The sequence below is a fragment of the Cajanus cajan genome, chromosome 2, assembly GCF_000230855.2.
Source record: "Cajanus cajan strain Asha chromosome 2, NIPB_CcT2T_4, whole genome shotgun sequence".
Taxonomy (NCBI): domain Eukaryota; kingdom Viridiplantae; phylum Streptophyta; class Magnoliopsida; order Fabales; family Fabaceae; genus Cajanus; species Cajanus cajan.
The window spans coordinates 30135387-30151880 of NC_138518.1; the positions used below are offsets into that span (position 1 = coordinate 30135387).

The 16494-nt window shown below is 45.1% G+C and overlaps 2 protein-coding genes across 2 annotated transcripts; both read left to right on the forward strand.

The window, feature by feature from the left end:
- The first annotated feature begins 50 nt into the window (after window positions 1–50).
- On the forward strand, window positions 51–905 carry LOC145954869 (uncharacterized). The gene has a single exon (XM_083069555.1). The coding sequence runs from the start codon at window positions 51–53 to the stop codon at window positions 903–905; it is 855 nt and encodes a 284-aa protein (XP_082925681.1).
- Window positions 906–5078: 4173 nt separating this feature from the next.
- LOC145954870 (uncharacterized) lies at window positions 5079–6268 on the forward strand. Its single transcript, XM_083069556.1, has 2 exons — window positions 5079–5151; window positions 5247–6268. Exons 1-2 carry the CDS (start codon window positions 5079–5081, stop codon window positions 6266–6268), a joined length of 1095 nt encoding a protein of 364 aa, XP_082925682.1.
- The last annotated feature ends 10226 nt before the right edge of the window (window positions 6269–16494 follow it).

Here is a 16494-nt window from a genome sequence, read left to right on the forward strand (position 1 = left end):
AGGTGGCTTTTCAACATTTCGTACTCACACGAGCTCAAAAGATAAAGGTTATGGAAGACCTAGAGGAAAGAAATCGTATCCTCAATGAGGAGCTCGAACAGCTCAAGGAACAAATGGCTAGAATGCTTGAGGCCATGAAAAAATTGCAGCACGACAATAGTAATAGCAACGTCGGTAACGATCATCTAAACGCCTTGGAAGAAAGACTGAGAGTTGTGGAAGGCCACAATTTTGACGTTAAAGAGGCTGCGGATATGTGCCTAGTGCAGGATATCCAATTCCCCGCCAAGTTCAAAATCCCTGACTTCCAAAAGTACACCGGAGCCAGTTGTCGAAAAGTACATCTAACAATGTACTGTAGGAAGATGGCTGCCTATGTGAGCAACGAAAAGCTCCTGATACACTATTTTCAGGAAAGCCTTTCAGATGCTGCTCTCAATTGGTACATGCAGCTGGATGGAGGGAAGATCCAGACATGGAAACAGTTAGCCGACGCCTTTCTTTGTCGGTACAAGTACAACATCGACCTAATTCTTGATAGGTCTGATTTGCAAAGCTTGAGCAAGAAGGGTGACGAGTCCTTCAAAACCTATGCACAGAGATGGAGAGAAATGGCTGCACAAGTAAAGCCTTCATTATCTGATAAGGAGATGGTGACAATGTTCATCAATTTTTTAAGTGGACCCTATTATGACAAGATGATAGGGAACACTTTGACTCTCTTTTCTGACATAGTCACTATTGGGGATAGAGTCGAGCAAGGTCTAAAAAGTGGGAAGATAGGAAAATTTCCTGAAAGCCAAGGGTATGAGAAGACTTTTGGGGGAAATGAAATCAATGTTCTAACCTCTTCCGCTACTCCTCGAACGACCAAAGCATCACCAAAAGCAGAAAAGGGAACTTGATAAAATTCCTATAAGCTACACAGAGCTATTCCCTCAATTGGTGAAGGCATCCATGCTGGTAAGAACTCCGCCACAAAGAAAGCAGCAACCGCCTTACCCACTATGGTATAGGCCCGAGGAAACATGCGATTATCACGCCGCAGCAGGCCACTCCATAGAAAGTTGTAATGCTTTGAAATCTCGTGTGTAAGAGCTTATCAATGCCGGGCAACTCAAGTTTGAGGCCAACACAACACACATCAAGGAATGACTAGATGAGTAACCATTTTGGGACGATAGTTGTTAGGGGCTCTCTTTTTCCAAAAAAAAAAAAAAGCTCAAACTCATGAACTTCACCTACGGTCACGAGTTCAAAAATAAGGGCTTGTACAAGTTTTTTTGCATTCATTAAATAATATACGTCATTTCATAAATCTCTTGTGTTTATTCTTTTCTCTCTTGTGTCACACATTAAATTCAAAATCAATCACCATGAAAAAAATAAAATAAAAAAAAAACAAACATGACCGAAGATAATAAAATTAATCAAAGCTTCGAACATCTACAACGCATTATCTGAGTCTAAGGTAGATAAGAAGATCACTTCCTCGAAACACACAAAAATAAGAAAGTGATCAGAAGAGTCTTACACAAGATTCTCATTGCATAAGAAGATTCTTGCAAAAAAAAAAACAACTTTCGCCCAATTTGGCCGACAAAGGAACCACAAATCTCGGCTCATGAAAGAACTCTCTTTCAACACCCGTAGGTGGGGGCAACATCTTTCTCCTTGGTGTATGGGAATGGGGGGCAGTGTTAATCATCAAAGACGCTGGTTCTCCCAAACCTGGATGGCAGGAGATTTTGTCAAAGCAAAGTAGTGTTATGCCAAAAATAATATCACTTGCAAAATATTGCTAGGATGAAAACCCGTAAAGGGCATCTTAGGTAAAAAAAAATCAAAAGTTCCCGCTAGGACACGTCCTAGGCAAAAATTAGGGATCTAAAAAGGATAAAAATAGCAAGTGATGATTCTCATAGTTGAAAGCTAAAAGGTGGCTTGAACACTTCTACAAGGGGCCAAATTCTACGAAGACTCTGCCTGAGACTCAGATATGTAGTTCAAGATAATTAGGAGAATGATTATAATAATTATCCAAGGAAATGTGTGTTTAAAAAACTTAAACACTCACCTACCTCCACTACCTATTCATTCTAAATCATCTTACCTTCACTAACCATTCATTCTAAATCATATTTTTCTTTCCTTTCTGTCTTGTCTAATCTTAATGACGTATATTGTTGATGGTTGTCAAAATTTAAACAAAAAAAAGAAACAAAAAAAATGAAAATGACCCGCTGGGATGAAAACCCACAAAGGGCATCCTAGGCAAAAATTAGGGCAAAAGAAAAGAGCAAAAATTATATCTGCTAGGATACATCCTAGGCAAAAGTTAGGGTTTTTGAAAAACAAAAAGAAAAAGGGAGAACCCCCAAGGTAGCTCAATACATCGAATGGCGAATACCACTAAAGTTGTGCATCAATCGAAGCAGTCTATTCATGAGAAGGAGAAAAGGAAAGCCACCTTCTAAAAAGAAAAAAACTAAAATCAAAACATGCATTGCACGCATCTCAAAAGCATTTCACACACTTAGAAAAATTTCTTTATTAAAGGGGAATTATTCGAAATATGAAAAACTACCATCATGCATAAATAAGCATTTAGCATTCTTTGCATCTCAAAAAGCCAAAAAGGGAAACACAAGTTCCAATTGACATCACCTGAGCAAAAGTAGCCCAAACCAGGGGCATCAACAATCAAACAATCAGTCATCAACAAACATCAACATGCGCCTAGAGAGGCATCACAATACTCACATGGCAGGGGCAACACTAGAATCCCTGTCACCCATCAACTCTTTTGCCCACCATCACAAGGGCACCACCTACCAGCAATCCTCGTCTTCATCAGACATCCTCCCATAGAAAAGGGGCAATTACATCATCACCATCAGCAGGCAGCCTGGAGAGGCTGGCACAACAATACTCACAATGTCAGCAAACGGCCTGGAGAGGCCGGCACAATAATACTCACAATATCAGCAGGCGGCCTAGAGAGGTCGACACAACAATACTCACAACATTAGTAGGCAGCCTGGGGAGGTCGGCACAATAATACCCACAATATCAGCAGGCAGCCTAGAGAGGTCGGCACAATAATACTCACAACATCAGCAGGCGACCTGGAGAGGCTGACACAACAATACTCACAAAATCATCAGACAGCCTAGAGAGGCTGGCACAACAATACTCACAATATCAGCAGGCGGCCTGGAGAGGTCATCACAACAATACTCACAACATCAGCAGGCGACCTGGAGAGGCCGGCATAACAATACTCACAACATCAGCAAGCGACCTGTAGAGGCTGGCACAATAATACTCACAATGTCAGCAGGCGGCCTGTAGAGGCCGGCACAATAATACTCACAATATCAGCAGGCAGCCTGGAGAGGCCGGCACAACAATACTCACAACATCAGCAGGTGTCCTAGAAAGGCCGACACAACAATACTCACCGTTCAGCAGGTAGCTTGGAGAGGCCAGCCATAATAATACTCCCTCTTAAACAAGCTACAAATAAAGGGACACATTATCACAAGAGAAACAATGGAGCTTCTACTCGAAGACTGAAGATCAGGTGTACAGTTTGTCAACCTTGTTACCCAATAGAGTACGCCATCAATGCTCAACTGCTCTAAAGGGTGAGGATATAAGCAAATACACTTGTCCAAGGGAAGCAACGTAGAAGCATCAACACAGAGACGAGAAGAAGACCCCGACAAAATGTCTACGTCTTTACTTGTCTTTGGAAAAGCAACACAACTATTCCAAAGGACAAGTAAAGAGGGGCAGCTATAGACAACTAATTTCATCCGGGGAAAAAAAACAAGAAGATAGGACATCAGAGGGCCCAAAAGCCTAAATTAACTTTTTTAGTGGCCTGGAACAGGCCGTTCCAAACTCGGAACGGGCCGTTCCCAAGTCCGGAACGGCCGTTCTTGGATCAGAATGGGCCATTCTGAGGCTTCTAAAAGGCCTAAAAAAATATGGGTTGGAACGGGCCGTTCTAGACCAGAACGGACTGTTCCGAACCAATCAAAGGGGCTAAATTTTTTACCCCGGAACGGGCTGTTCTGATTTTAGAACGGGCCGTTCTAGGGTACGAAAATGCCACATAAGTTCGAATTCGGAACGGGTCGTTCCGAATCCAGAACGGGTCGTTCCGAATCCAGAACGGGCCATTTCGGCCCACGTCTGATGCCTATAAATAAGAAATCTCGGGCACTGTTCAAAGGACCTCCAAAATTTCGTCCAAAGCTCCTTAGAGCTCGAAATTTCTCTCTCTCTCTCTCCTATTGTATTTCTTGAGTTTGTGTGGCTTATTGTAGTGTGAAAGGTTGCCACAAAGCACCTAAAACCTCCATAGTTGAAGATCCAATAAAGCTTGTTACGAAGTATTACTCATCAATCTCTTGTTTTATCTTTCTCTTCTTTTATTTTATATATTACTATAATAAATGCAATTATGTAGATTTCTTAGGGGTTCACCGTGTAATTTAATTTTCATGTAAATAATCATTAATAAAGGGGATTAAATATTTAAACTATTAATTCTTATTACGTTAACTTCATCATAGGGTATCGATTTAGGGCGTTGTAGGGGTGCTTAATACATTCCCTACACGTAACCGATCCCCGAACCTAATTCTGGTTATCAAGGCCATTATTGGACTTTTAAAAAGCTTTTCTTTTTCCAATGTTTTGAGTAAAACATTGGTGGCGACTCCATGAACTTATTTTTAAAATCATTGATTAAGCATTAGTCTGGCGTCCAGGCATTCCTTAATTGATGAGATTTTCAAAAGGATGTCTAAATCGTAGGTCGCAAGATCAAAAATTTTTGGGTTGCGACAATAGTACATGAGCACCAAAAAGTGCAGACGCCGGTCTATTTTATCAGCCGAGTCCTCCAAGACACGGAAAAATGGTACCAGACAATTGAAAAGCTCGCACTGGCACTTGTTATCGCAGCTAGGCGTCTTCGACCTTACTTTCAAAGCCACCAGGTGGTCTTCAGGACCGACTACCCAATCAAGCAAATCCTGAGAAAGCCAGAACTTGCCAGGCGGATGATAGCATGGTCGGTAGAATTGTCAGAGTTCGGCATCCAGTATGAAAGTCGCGGCGCTCTAAAAGCTCAATGTATGGCCGACTTCGTAGTCGAATTGACACCAACCTCGATCGATGAACCACTTTACATGTTGATGGGTCCTCTAACTCTAAGGGTGGTGGTGCAGGTATCATCTTGGAAGGGCCGAATCAAGTTACTTTAGAGCAATCCCTCAAGTTTGGCTTCAAGGTGACCAACAACCAGGCAGAGTATGAGGTGCTTCTCGCAGGGCTAAGGTTGGCTCGCGACCTCGGAGCACGGAGAGTGAGTTGCAACAAAGATTCAAAACTCATGGTGGAACAGCTCAGCGGGGCGTATCAGACCAAGGACACCTTACTGCAGAGGTATTTCCATATAGCCACCCAACAAATCTCCTCCTTCGACGAGTTCACAATCCACCATGTACCCTACGAGCAAAACGCAAGAGCTGACCTCTTATCCAAGCTTGCCAGCACGAAGCATCCCGGACAACATCGGACCATCATACAGGAGACCTTACATTCACCCAGCTTGGATGACAAGGTCGTCAACACCAGTGACGGCGAAGAACAAGGATGGATGACAAGCATTTGGAATTACTTAAAGGAAGGAATCATGCCCGAGGATAAGGATGAAGCTCGGAGGATGAGGGTAAGGTCAACTAAGTTCGTAATTATCGGAGACGAGTTGTTCAAACGCTGCATCTCCGCCCCATTGCTCAAATGCTTGACCGCGCCTCAAGCTGCTTATGTCATCGAGGAGATCCATCAGGGAATATGTGGTATGCACTCCAAAGCGCGCTCAATGGCGACCAGAGTACTCCGAGCTGGATATTACTGGCCCACATTGAAGTCGGACTATCAAGCCTACGTACAAAGATGCAAGGAATGGCAGCAGTTCGGCAATACACATCGGCAACCACCCAAAACCCTCCACCAGATGACATCATCCTGGCCTTTTTCCCAGTGGGGAATGGACATCCTTGGACCATTCCCCCCCGCGAAAGGTCAACTCAAGTTTCTCCTGGTGGCAATTGATTACTTCACCAAGTGGATCGAGGCGTGTCCACTCGCCAAGATCATTGCCGAGAATGTGCAAAAATTCACTTGGAAGAGCATCATATGCAGGTTTGGCATCCCTCATTCCCTTGTTACCGATAACGGCAGGTAGTTCATCGCATAAAGCTTTGAGGACTTCCTCCATGAGCTCGGTATCAAACACCTCCCAACCTCGGTGGAGCATCCCCAGACCAATGGCCAAGCCGAAGCCACCAACAAGGTGATACTCCGAGAGCTCAAGAAATGGCTAGGGAACGCCAAAGGAAAATGGGCCGACGAACTCCCCAGCATCCTCTGGGCATACCATTGCACCCCCCAGTCAACAACGCAAGAAATGCCTTACAGGCTAACTTACGGAGCTGACGCAATGATCCTAGTAGAAGTCGGGGAGACATCTCATCGACGCCAAGTCTTCGATAGCGAGCAGAACGATCAGGAGATAGCAGCCGACCTTGACCTGATCGACGAGCTCAGAGAGGAAGCTCAGATCCATGAATAAGCCTGCAAACTCCGAGCTTCCAAAAGGTATATCACGCAAGTTCGACCTTGCTCTTTCCGAGTTGGCGACTTGGTGTGGCGACTGTTAGGCGAGGTACGGAGAGACCCATCAGAAGGAAAACTTGCACCCAACTAGGACGACCCATTTCGAGTTGTAGAAGACTTGGAAAACGGGGCTTACCGACTAGAAGAACTCAGCGGCAAAGCCATCCCGCGAACTTGGAATGCCACGCATCTCATGTTCTACTTCGGTTGAAATTGTAAGAATGAGCTGTGCACTCTTTTCCCGCCTTAGTCTTTTGTCCCAAAAAATAGAAAGATGGGTTTTGGTTGAGAGGGTTTTTAACGAGGCACACCCACCATATTAATAAAATAACTCATTCTTTTTCCATTCATACTCTCTTAACCCTACATCGTTTTACCACGCAATGCTTTATATTAAGCTAAGGTCGAGTTCGAACCCTGGCATGACTTGTCTTATATTAAGCCAAGGTCGAGTTCGAACCCTGACACGACTTGTCTTATATTAAGCCGAGGTCGAGTTCGAACCTTGGTACGATTTATCTCATATTACGCCGAGGTCTTGTTTGAACCTTGGTACAATTCGTCTTACATTAAGCTGAGGTCGAGTTCGAACCTTGGTACGATTTATCTTACATTAAGCCGAGGTCGAGTTCGAACCTTGGTACGATTTGTCTTACATTAAGCCGAGGTCGAGTTCGAACCTTGGTACAATTTATCTTACATTAAGCCGAGGTCGAGTTCGAACCTTGATACGATTTATCTTACATTAAGCCAAGGTCAAGTTCGCACCTTGGTACAATTTACCTCATATTACGCCGAGGTCGAGTTCGAACCTTGGTACGATCATCTTACACTACGCCGAGGTCGAGTCCGAACCTTGAGGTTTAAATTTCACCTTAGGTCGAGTTCGAACTGGGGTACGAATTATCTCATATTGGCGAAGGTCGAGTTCGAACCATAATTCAAATCTACGCTAGGCCAAGTTTGAGCCCCAAAAAGCACAAAAACACAAGTGCAAAAACATAAGTTCAAAAACGAAGGTCAAAACAAAATCATCAAAAGCGCAAAGGTGAAAACTCGGAAAAATAATATGTACACAACAATGTTTATAAGTTCCAAACATGAATCCAAAAGAGAAAAAGCAAAACAAACTAAGTTATTACAAAGCCAGCCTAGGCGGAGGCATTCTCACTCGAGTTGTCCTGAAGGTCGTTTTCCTTCACCAGCCGCCCAAAGCGCACCTCTTTCTCCACGTGCATTGCCGAGAGGTCGACCCCGGGCGCAAGCAACCTCGCCTGGCGAGCTGCCTTGAGGAATCCTTTCTTGTGCTCGAACAGGACAGCTCGCTCAGTTTTGATGAGCTTCTTCTCTAGCTCCGCCTTCGCCGCAACCACCTTCGCAAGGTCCACCCTCAGAGCGGCGACCTCCTCTTCTTTCCTGCCAAGAAACACCTCGTCACAAAGATGCTTTTCGACCGCTACCACCAGATCTGCCTTCAGTGAAGTCACCTTGTCTTCCAAGGAACGCACCCGACCCCGGGAAGAACTGGCGAGTTCCTACAGCTCACCCACTTGGGCAGCGCAAGTCTCATTAGACCTCAGAGCAATCTCTAAGGACTTCTGAACTCTCACCAGCTCCCTCCTGGTGGCTTGAAGCTCGGCCTCATTCTGCAGCTTGGCATCACCAAGAGCAGCCGCTAAGGCCTTGTTCTCCTCCTCTAGCGGCCGGACTCGACCCTTCATTTTCTCGAGGTCTCCCTACTGCTTGAACCACTTATGCTTCCAGTGATCCACAATGGCCATGGCCCTCTACAGGAAGACCTCCGCAGAATTCAGGCCCTCCACTGGCCCGACCGTCTCGATCATAGCCTGATCAGCCGAGCTAAGCGAACCCTTGGGGAAGAATTTCTCCGAGGTCACCCCCGCACTCCACAGTGAGTCGATATCCTCCGAAGCGCTCATGTGGTCCAACCGCGAGAGGGAGAGATCCTTCCCAAAGCATTGGACGAGATATTGGCTCTTGGAGGCCCCCTTTAACGAGCTGGACGGCGGCTCCGAGGCCGTAGGAGTAGATGTCGGGACTTTGGAGCTCAGCCCCTTTTTGCGGGTCTCAGCGAAAGCAGAAGCAAGTGCCTTCTGCTCAGCAACAGGGGCGCCCACCCCTGGTACCTCCGAGCTCGGAGCCACCTGGACCTCGGCAGCATTCCCCGCCTACAAAAGACAAAAATTTCTTCCTAAGTCAAAAGTCAAGAAAAAGGCAGTATAGAAGGAAAACCACAAAGCAAGGCACCAACCTTGGTGGCCTGGGCAACCTCCTCGGCGGCCTGAGCAACCTCCTCGGCGGCCACTTGGGGAGCTCCCTCGGGCGGAGGACTCCCAATGAGGTCAACCGCGCCGGCGTCGGCAGCCTTTGAGGTCACCTCCTTAGCATCTCGAGGGGCAGAGGTCCCCCCGACCTCTTTCTCTCCCCTCTTTCTTTTTCTTCGGGTCTCCAAGGGGGCCACCTCCTCCTACTGAGGCTCAGGGACCTTAATCTCGGCAACATTTGTCGCCACCGGCCCGAAACGGGCTTTCGGCATTCGCGAAGGATGGTTGGACTCTTTTATTTGTTTAAATATATGGATTGCTAGAATGACTTATTCTCAAACTGAGACCTCGTCAAACGAGCAATTTTATTAAAAGGCTCACCAATCCATGTTAATCCCAAGCGGGACCCTCCATAGATTAGCGGTTTTCATAAAAAGGAAGGGTTCATGGAGTCGCCACCAATGTTTTACTCAAAACATTGGAAAAAGGGATAAGTCAATTGATTTTATAAATCAACTTCGGCCATTACAACCAGAGTTGGGTAAGGGAGTCGGTTACGCGTGGGGAAGGTGTTAGCACCCCACAGCGCCCCTTTCGGGTTCCCTATGACAGATTATTTATTAAATAATAGCGCAAAATTACTAAATTACCCCTATTTATTATAAGCGATTGTAAATTAAATATCTACATGATGACAGTTAAATATACACACAGAAAGCAGTAAAAGGAAGGACTTAAGAAGAAACCTTTGAAGCGTGCTTTTATATTCAAGTAAAACTGGGAAGCTTTTTGGCGTTCCCTCGCTCTACAAGCCCGCTCGCTCCCTCCTAGAAAATTTTAACTATGGAAATCCGGAGGATTTCCCTTCGACTCAGTTCGAGACTCAAGCAAATGGCTCGTGACTCAAGAACTTTGTCGGATCAACTCTCCGAGTGATTTCTAGGCAGAGCACTGCTCAAAAAAACCCAGAATACTCAAGAAGAGGGTTAAAACTCAGTGGAAAAGTGTGAAATGACGTCCCATTGACGTCATATTTATAAGGAAAAGGCTCAATACGGTCTCTGGGGGTCAATACGGTCAACATTGAAATTTTGAACTACAATACGGCCGTATTGAATTCAATACGACCGTATTGAAGTTCAAAAAACCTCAATACGGCCGCATTGAAGTTCAGTGCAGCCGTATTGAAGTTCAGTGCAGCCGTATTGAATTCAATGCAGCCGTATTAAAGTTCAGTGCAGCCGTATTGAATTCAATGCAGCCGTATTGAAGTTCAGAAACTTCAATACGGCCGTATTGAGTTCAGTGCGGCCGTATTGAAGTTCAAAATGTTCAATACGGCCGTACTGAACCTCTGGGAGGCCGTATTGGGCTTCATTCCTCCCACTTTTCTTATTTTAGCTATTCTAAGACCTCTAAACCTACAGATAGTCTTCCTATGGTCTTCTGGGAGTCCTTCCGGCTGACTTTCCTTTGGTCTTCGAGAGTCTTCCAACTTTATTTCCGACCCGGACAATTTTAGGGGTCTACAGCTGCCCCCCCTTTACTTAGTCGGACGGCCTTTTGGTGTACCGGCTGACAAGTAAAGGAGTTGACCCAATTGTCCGGGTGATGTGCCAACCTTCTGACTTGTAGCGTCTTCCGGTGGAAAATTGTTGAGTAGCCTCTCCAGGTTGTTGCATACCTCGGCGTTTCTGACAACCTCGGTAGCTAAGTTTACCCTCTCCAGGGTCAACTTCACTCGATGCCCGAGCCGGAAGTTGAACACCAACGTGCCTCTGACAACGCTGATGGTTGAGTACCCGCCTCTCCAGGCCTAGCCTCACTCGACGCCCGAGCCGGAAGCTAGACACCAGTGTGAACATCACCGATGATTGAGTACTGCCTCTCCAGGCTCTGCTTCGGTTGTTTCTGACGACCTAGGCAGCTAAGTTTACCCTCTCCAGGGTCAACTTCACTCGACGCCCGAGCCGGAAGTTGAACACCAACGTGCCTTTGACGACGCTGATGGTTGAGTACTGCCTCTCCAGGCCCTGCCTCTCAACATGAGGTAGTTGAGTATCGCCTCTCCAGGCCCTGCCTCTTAACATTCAGCAGTTGAGTATTGCCTCTCCAGGCCCTGCCTCTTAACATTCAGCAGTTGAGTACCGCCTCTCCAGGCCCTGCCTCTTAACATTCGGCAGTTGAGTACCGCCTCTCCAGGCCCTGCCTCTTAACATTCGGCAGTTGAGTATCGCCTCTCCAGGCCCTGCCTCTTAACATTCGGCAGTGTGAGTTTACCCTCTCCAGGGTTTTGAGATGATTTTTGTCTCCACAGTCCACAATGCTGCTTCGACGTTTTTTCTGATTTTGTGCCGCTGAGGGCTGGATAACGCAGGGATCCGTCTAGGGGATGTGCAGTCATTCATAGGTTCCTGTGCCCCAACTTGCATTGCATTGTTGGTACCCATGGGGAATTTCTGACTCCTTGGGGTGTAGACACAGATGCTCTCTCTCTGAGTTGAGCGATGCCTTATGTTTAGCTGACGTCCTTTGACGTTGTGGAGTATCCCGGTTATCTTTATTCGGGTGTCTCTCTTTGATTTTTCTGATTTTTGTAGCCTCTGTGTAGGCTATTATCCACTGAGGGTATTCTGGATGTTGATTTTGATTTTGTCTCCACAGTCCACGATGCTGCTTTGACGATTGTTTTTTATTTTTGTGCCACTGAGGGCTGGATAACGCAGGGATCCGTCTAGGGGATGTGCAGTTACTCATAGGTTCTTGTGTCCCAACTTTCCTTTGCATAGTTGGTGCCCATTGAGGAATTTCTGTTTCCCTGGGGTGTAGACACGAAGATGCTCTTTCTGAGATGAGCGGTGCCTTATGATTGGCTGACGTCCTTTCGACGATGGTGGAGTATCCCGGTTATCCTTATTCGGGTGACTCTTTTTGTTTTTCTGGTTTTGTCGCCTCTGTGTAGGCTGTTATCCGCGGGGGGATTTTGTCATTGATTGTGATTAGCCTCTTCTGTTAGGCAGATCATCTTGACGCTTGATGTTTGGCCAAGAGCCGGATTCCACTTGGGGAATGATTATTGATCTTTTGATTTTTTTCTTTTTGTAGGAATGCCTCTTGAGTAGGCGACTGGGGATTTGGGGATCTTATGTATCCCAGAGTATTATTTAGGAAGCCTCTACAGGCTTAGCCTCACTCAACGCCTGAGTTGGAGAGCTATCTTCCACTGAGGAAGTTTTAAGTCCTTTGACTAGATATACTGCTTGGGTGATCGTGTTTCCATTGGGAATTTTGTCGATCTTGCTTTGATAGCTCTCGCTGGGGATTTGTTCCGTGAGCTTGAGTTGAGATATCTCTGGGGAGTATTATTTCTGCGAGCCTCTCCAAGCTCAATTATTCTGTATGATGAATTGGTTTTTTGTTCAGCCCGAGAATGCGAGCTGAGACGTCTTTTGGAGAGTATTATTTCGGCAAGCCTCTCCAGGCTTAATTATTCTGTGGGAGTATTATTTCAGCAAGCCTCTCCAGGCTCAATTATTTTGTGGGAGTATTATTTTGGCAAGCCTCTCCAGGCTCAGTTATTCTGAGAGTATTATTTCGGCAAGCCTCTCCAGGCTCAGTTATTCTGAGAGTATTATTTCGGCAAGCCTCTCCAGGCTCAGTTATTCTGAGAGAGTATTATTTCGGCGAGCCTCTCCAGGCTCAATTATTCTGTACGATGAATTGGTTTTTTGTTCAGCCCGAGAATGCAAGCTGAGATGTCTTTTGGTGAGTATTATTTTGGCAAGCCTCTCCAGGCTCAGTTTTGTTGGATTTTCTGTATTTTGCCTTTTTGTTGGCTTTTTCTGTGTTTTTGCCTTTTTTGCTGGTTTCGGTTTTTTCTGTATTTTTTTGTTGATTTTCTGAATTTCTTCATTTTGTTTGCTGCTGTCATACACAAGCAATTTTCTATTTTCTATTTTATGCAATTGCCTCATGATAAGGTCTTTGAATGTGCAACTAATATGTGTGATGCACAAATGCAAGTTTTATTTAATGTTTTTAGAAAAATGAATGGCTCTCCCTATCCTCCTTTTCTTGGAGGAATTTCCGTCATCGACGTGAGGGAATATTTTTGTGAGCCTTTTATACAGGAGATTATGGATTTTATAGGAACCCCTCCAATTTTCTTTATTGACCGATTATTAAGGAATTTCATACAATTTTTAGAAATACCAATTTAGAGGCATAATCACATGGTCAAGAGAGAAAAGAAATGAATAGATATTTTATTAATATTCAAAAATGTTTTTACAGAAAGATTTGCAAAGGGAATTTCTGAAGAATGGCTGGCCAAGGTGGGCTATTTATACATTTGGCTTAAACAATCATATCTGTAATTGTCGCTCTTCCCATTCCCCTAGCTGCTTCGGGTGAGATGCCTGAGCCAGGAGTGTAGATGCTGCAAGACGCTTGCTTCTAGAAGATTATCACTTGAACCGCCTTTCGGTTTTCGATTCAAGTGATCGTTGCTTGTTTTGTTTTTACATCTTATTCTTTTGCCCCTAACTTTTGCCTAGGACGTATCCTAGCGGGGATAATTTTGCCTTTGTTTTGCCTAGTACCCTTGTACTGGCGGGCTTTTCGTTTCGCCCTAACTTTTGCCTAGGATGCCCTTTTTGGGTTTTCATCCTAGCGGGCTTGTGCAAGCAACATCTTCAAGCATAATGCTTCTTTACCACGTCAGCGTTGACTGGGTATCGAAGTTCTTCTCCGTCCATGCTTGTGAGGATCAGTGCTCCTCCGGAGAAAGATCGCTTCACCACGTATGGTCCTTCGTAATTTGGGGCCCACTTTCCGATTTTGTCCTTTTGAGCTGGTAGCAATTTCTTCATCACCAGCTCTCCCTCATGGTAGATTCGAGGGTGGACTTTCTTGTCAAAAGCCTTTTTGATCTTCCTTTGGTAGGCTTGACCATGACATATGGCGTTCAGTCGTTTTTCTTCGATAAGGTTCAATTGGTCGTATCGGCTTTGAACCCATTCTGCCTCGGAAAGTTTTGCTTCCATGATTACTCTCAGAGAAGGTATCTCGACTTCAACAGGCAGAACTGCCTCCATTCCATAAACAAGGGAAAATGGAGTAGCTCCTGTGGATGTGCGCACTGAAGTCTTGTATCCATGGAGAGCGAAGGGTAACATCTCATGCCAGTCTTTGAATGAGACAACCATCTTCTGTACTATTTTCTTGATATTCTTATTGGCTGCCTCGACTGCCCCATTCATCTTTGGTCGATATGGGGAAGAGTTGTGGTGTTGGATCTTGAACTCTTGGCACAGTTCTTCCACCATCTTGTTATTTAGATTGGATCCATTATCAGTGATGATCTTATCGGGAATACCGTATCTGCATATAATGTTTTTTCTGATGAAGGATGTTACCACCTTTCGGGTCACATGAGCATACGATGCCGCTTCTACCCATTTGGTGAAATAATCAATGGCCACCAGGATGAATCTATGTCCATTGGATGCTTTTGGTTCGATGGGTCCAATAACATCCATGCCCCACATTGCAAATGGCCAAGGTGAAGCCAATACATTGAGTGGCGTTGGTGGGACATGAATATTGTCGGCATATGCTTGACATTTGTGGCATTTTCGAACGTATTGGTAACAATCCCTTTCCATGGTCGACCAATAGTACCCTGCCCTAAGGATTTTCTTAGCCATTGCAGGTCCGGGAATGTGGGTACCGAAAACCCCCTCATGTATTTCTTTGATCACATTTTGAGCTTCGACTTGGTCTACACACCTCAACAAAACCGAGTCATAATTCTTTTTGTAGAGGGTTTCTCCTATCAGCAGAAATCCCATGGCCCTTCTTCGGATATGCTTTTTGTCGTTATCGTTGGCCATATCAGGATATTCCCCTTTTTTCAGATATTGTTTGATATCGTGGAACCATGGACAATCGTCGATAACTTCATCTATCAGAAGGCAGAACGCTTGCTTATCATGCCGTCGGATATTAATGATGGGCATTTCATGCTCTTTATCCAAGGCGAACATCGACGAGAGTGTAGCAAGAGCGTCAGCAAACTGATTCTCCTCCCTCGGAATATACTCAAAGACGACACTTTGAAAAAGATGTGTCAAGTCTTTGATATGCTCAACATATGGTATTAGTTTAGGATTTCGGACTTCCCAGTCACCTCGTAGCTGATGAATGACTAAAGCCGAATCTCCAAACACTTTGAGCTTTAGGATACCATTGTTGATAGCTGCCTGGATTCCTAGCGCGCAAGCTTCGTATTCGGCCATGTTGTTTGTACAGTCGAAATTGAGTCTTGCTGTTAGGGGGATATGCTTTCCTTGTGGAGAGATTAACACTGTTCCAATCCCCTGTCCAAGCATGTTGGAGGCTCCATCAAAATACATGGTCCACGCATCATCTTTGCGCTCTTCATGTTGTAAGTTCATGATATCCTCATCGGGGAAATCATCCTGAAGGGATTGATAGTCATTGGTCGGCCCGTGTGCTAGGTAATCAGCTAGGGTACTGCCCTTGATAGCCTTTTGGGTGACATGTATGATGTCAAATTCTGATAATTGCACTTGCCATCGGGCAATCTTCCCAGTGATTATGGGTTTGTCGAACACATACTTAATTGGGTCCATTTTGGAAACCAACCAAGTAGTATGCCTAATCATATACTGCCTGAGCCTTTGTGTTGCCCATGTTAACGCGCAGCACGTCTTTTCTAGTGGCGTGTAGCGGGTTTCATAAGCAAGAAACTTTTTGCTCAGGTAGTAGATGGCTTGTTCTTTCTTCCTTGTTTCATCTTGTTGTCCTAGCACAGCTCCCATGGACTCATCAAGTACCGTTAAATAGAGGATTAATGGTCTTCCCTCGACAGGTGGCACCAACACTAGTGGATTGGCCAAGCACTGTTTGATCTTATCGAAAGCTTGTTGACAATTCTCATCCCAGGTTTCGGAATGATTCTTGCGCAACAGCTTGAATATCGGTTTGCACGTGTCAGTCAATTGTGCGATGAACCTCGCGACGTAGTTCACCCTGCCGAGGAATCCTCTTATTTCTTTCTCGGTTCTAGGAGGAGGCATTTCCATTATTGCCTTTACTTTTTCGGGGTCCACCTCTATGCCTTTTTCACTGACGATGAACCCGAGAAGTTTACCCGACCGAACTCCGAAAGTACACTTAGCCGGGTTTAGCTTAAGCTGATACTTACGAAGCCGATTGAATAATTTTCTCAAATATTGGATGTGGTTCATCTCGTCCTTCGACTTTGCGATCATGTCATCCACGTATACTTCAATTTCTTTGTGGATCATATCGTGGAATAGCGTCACCATCGCTCGTTGGTAGGTGGCACCCGCATTTTTAAGTCCAAAAGGCATCACCCTGTAGCAGAAAGTGCCCCAAGGTGTAATGAAAGAAGTTTTCTCGCGGTCTTCTATATTCATCTTTATTTGATTATATCCCGAGTATCCATCCATAAAGGAATAGA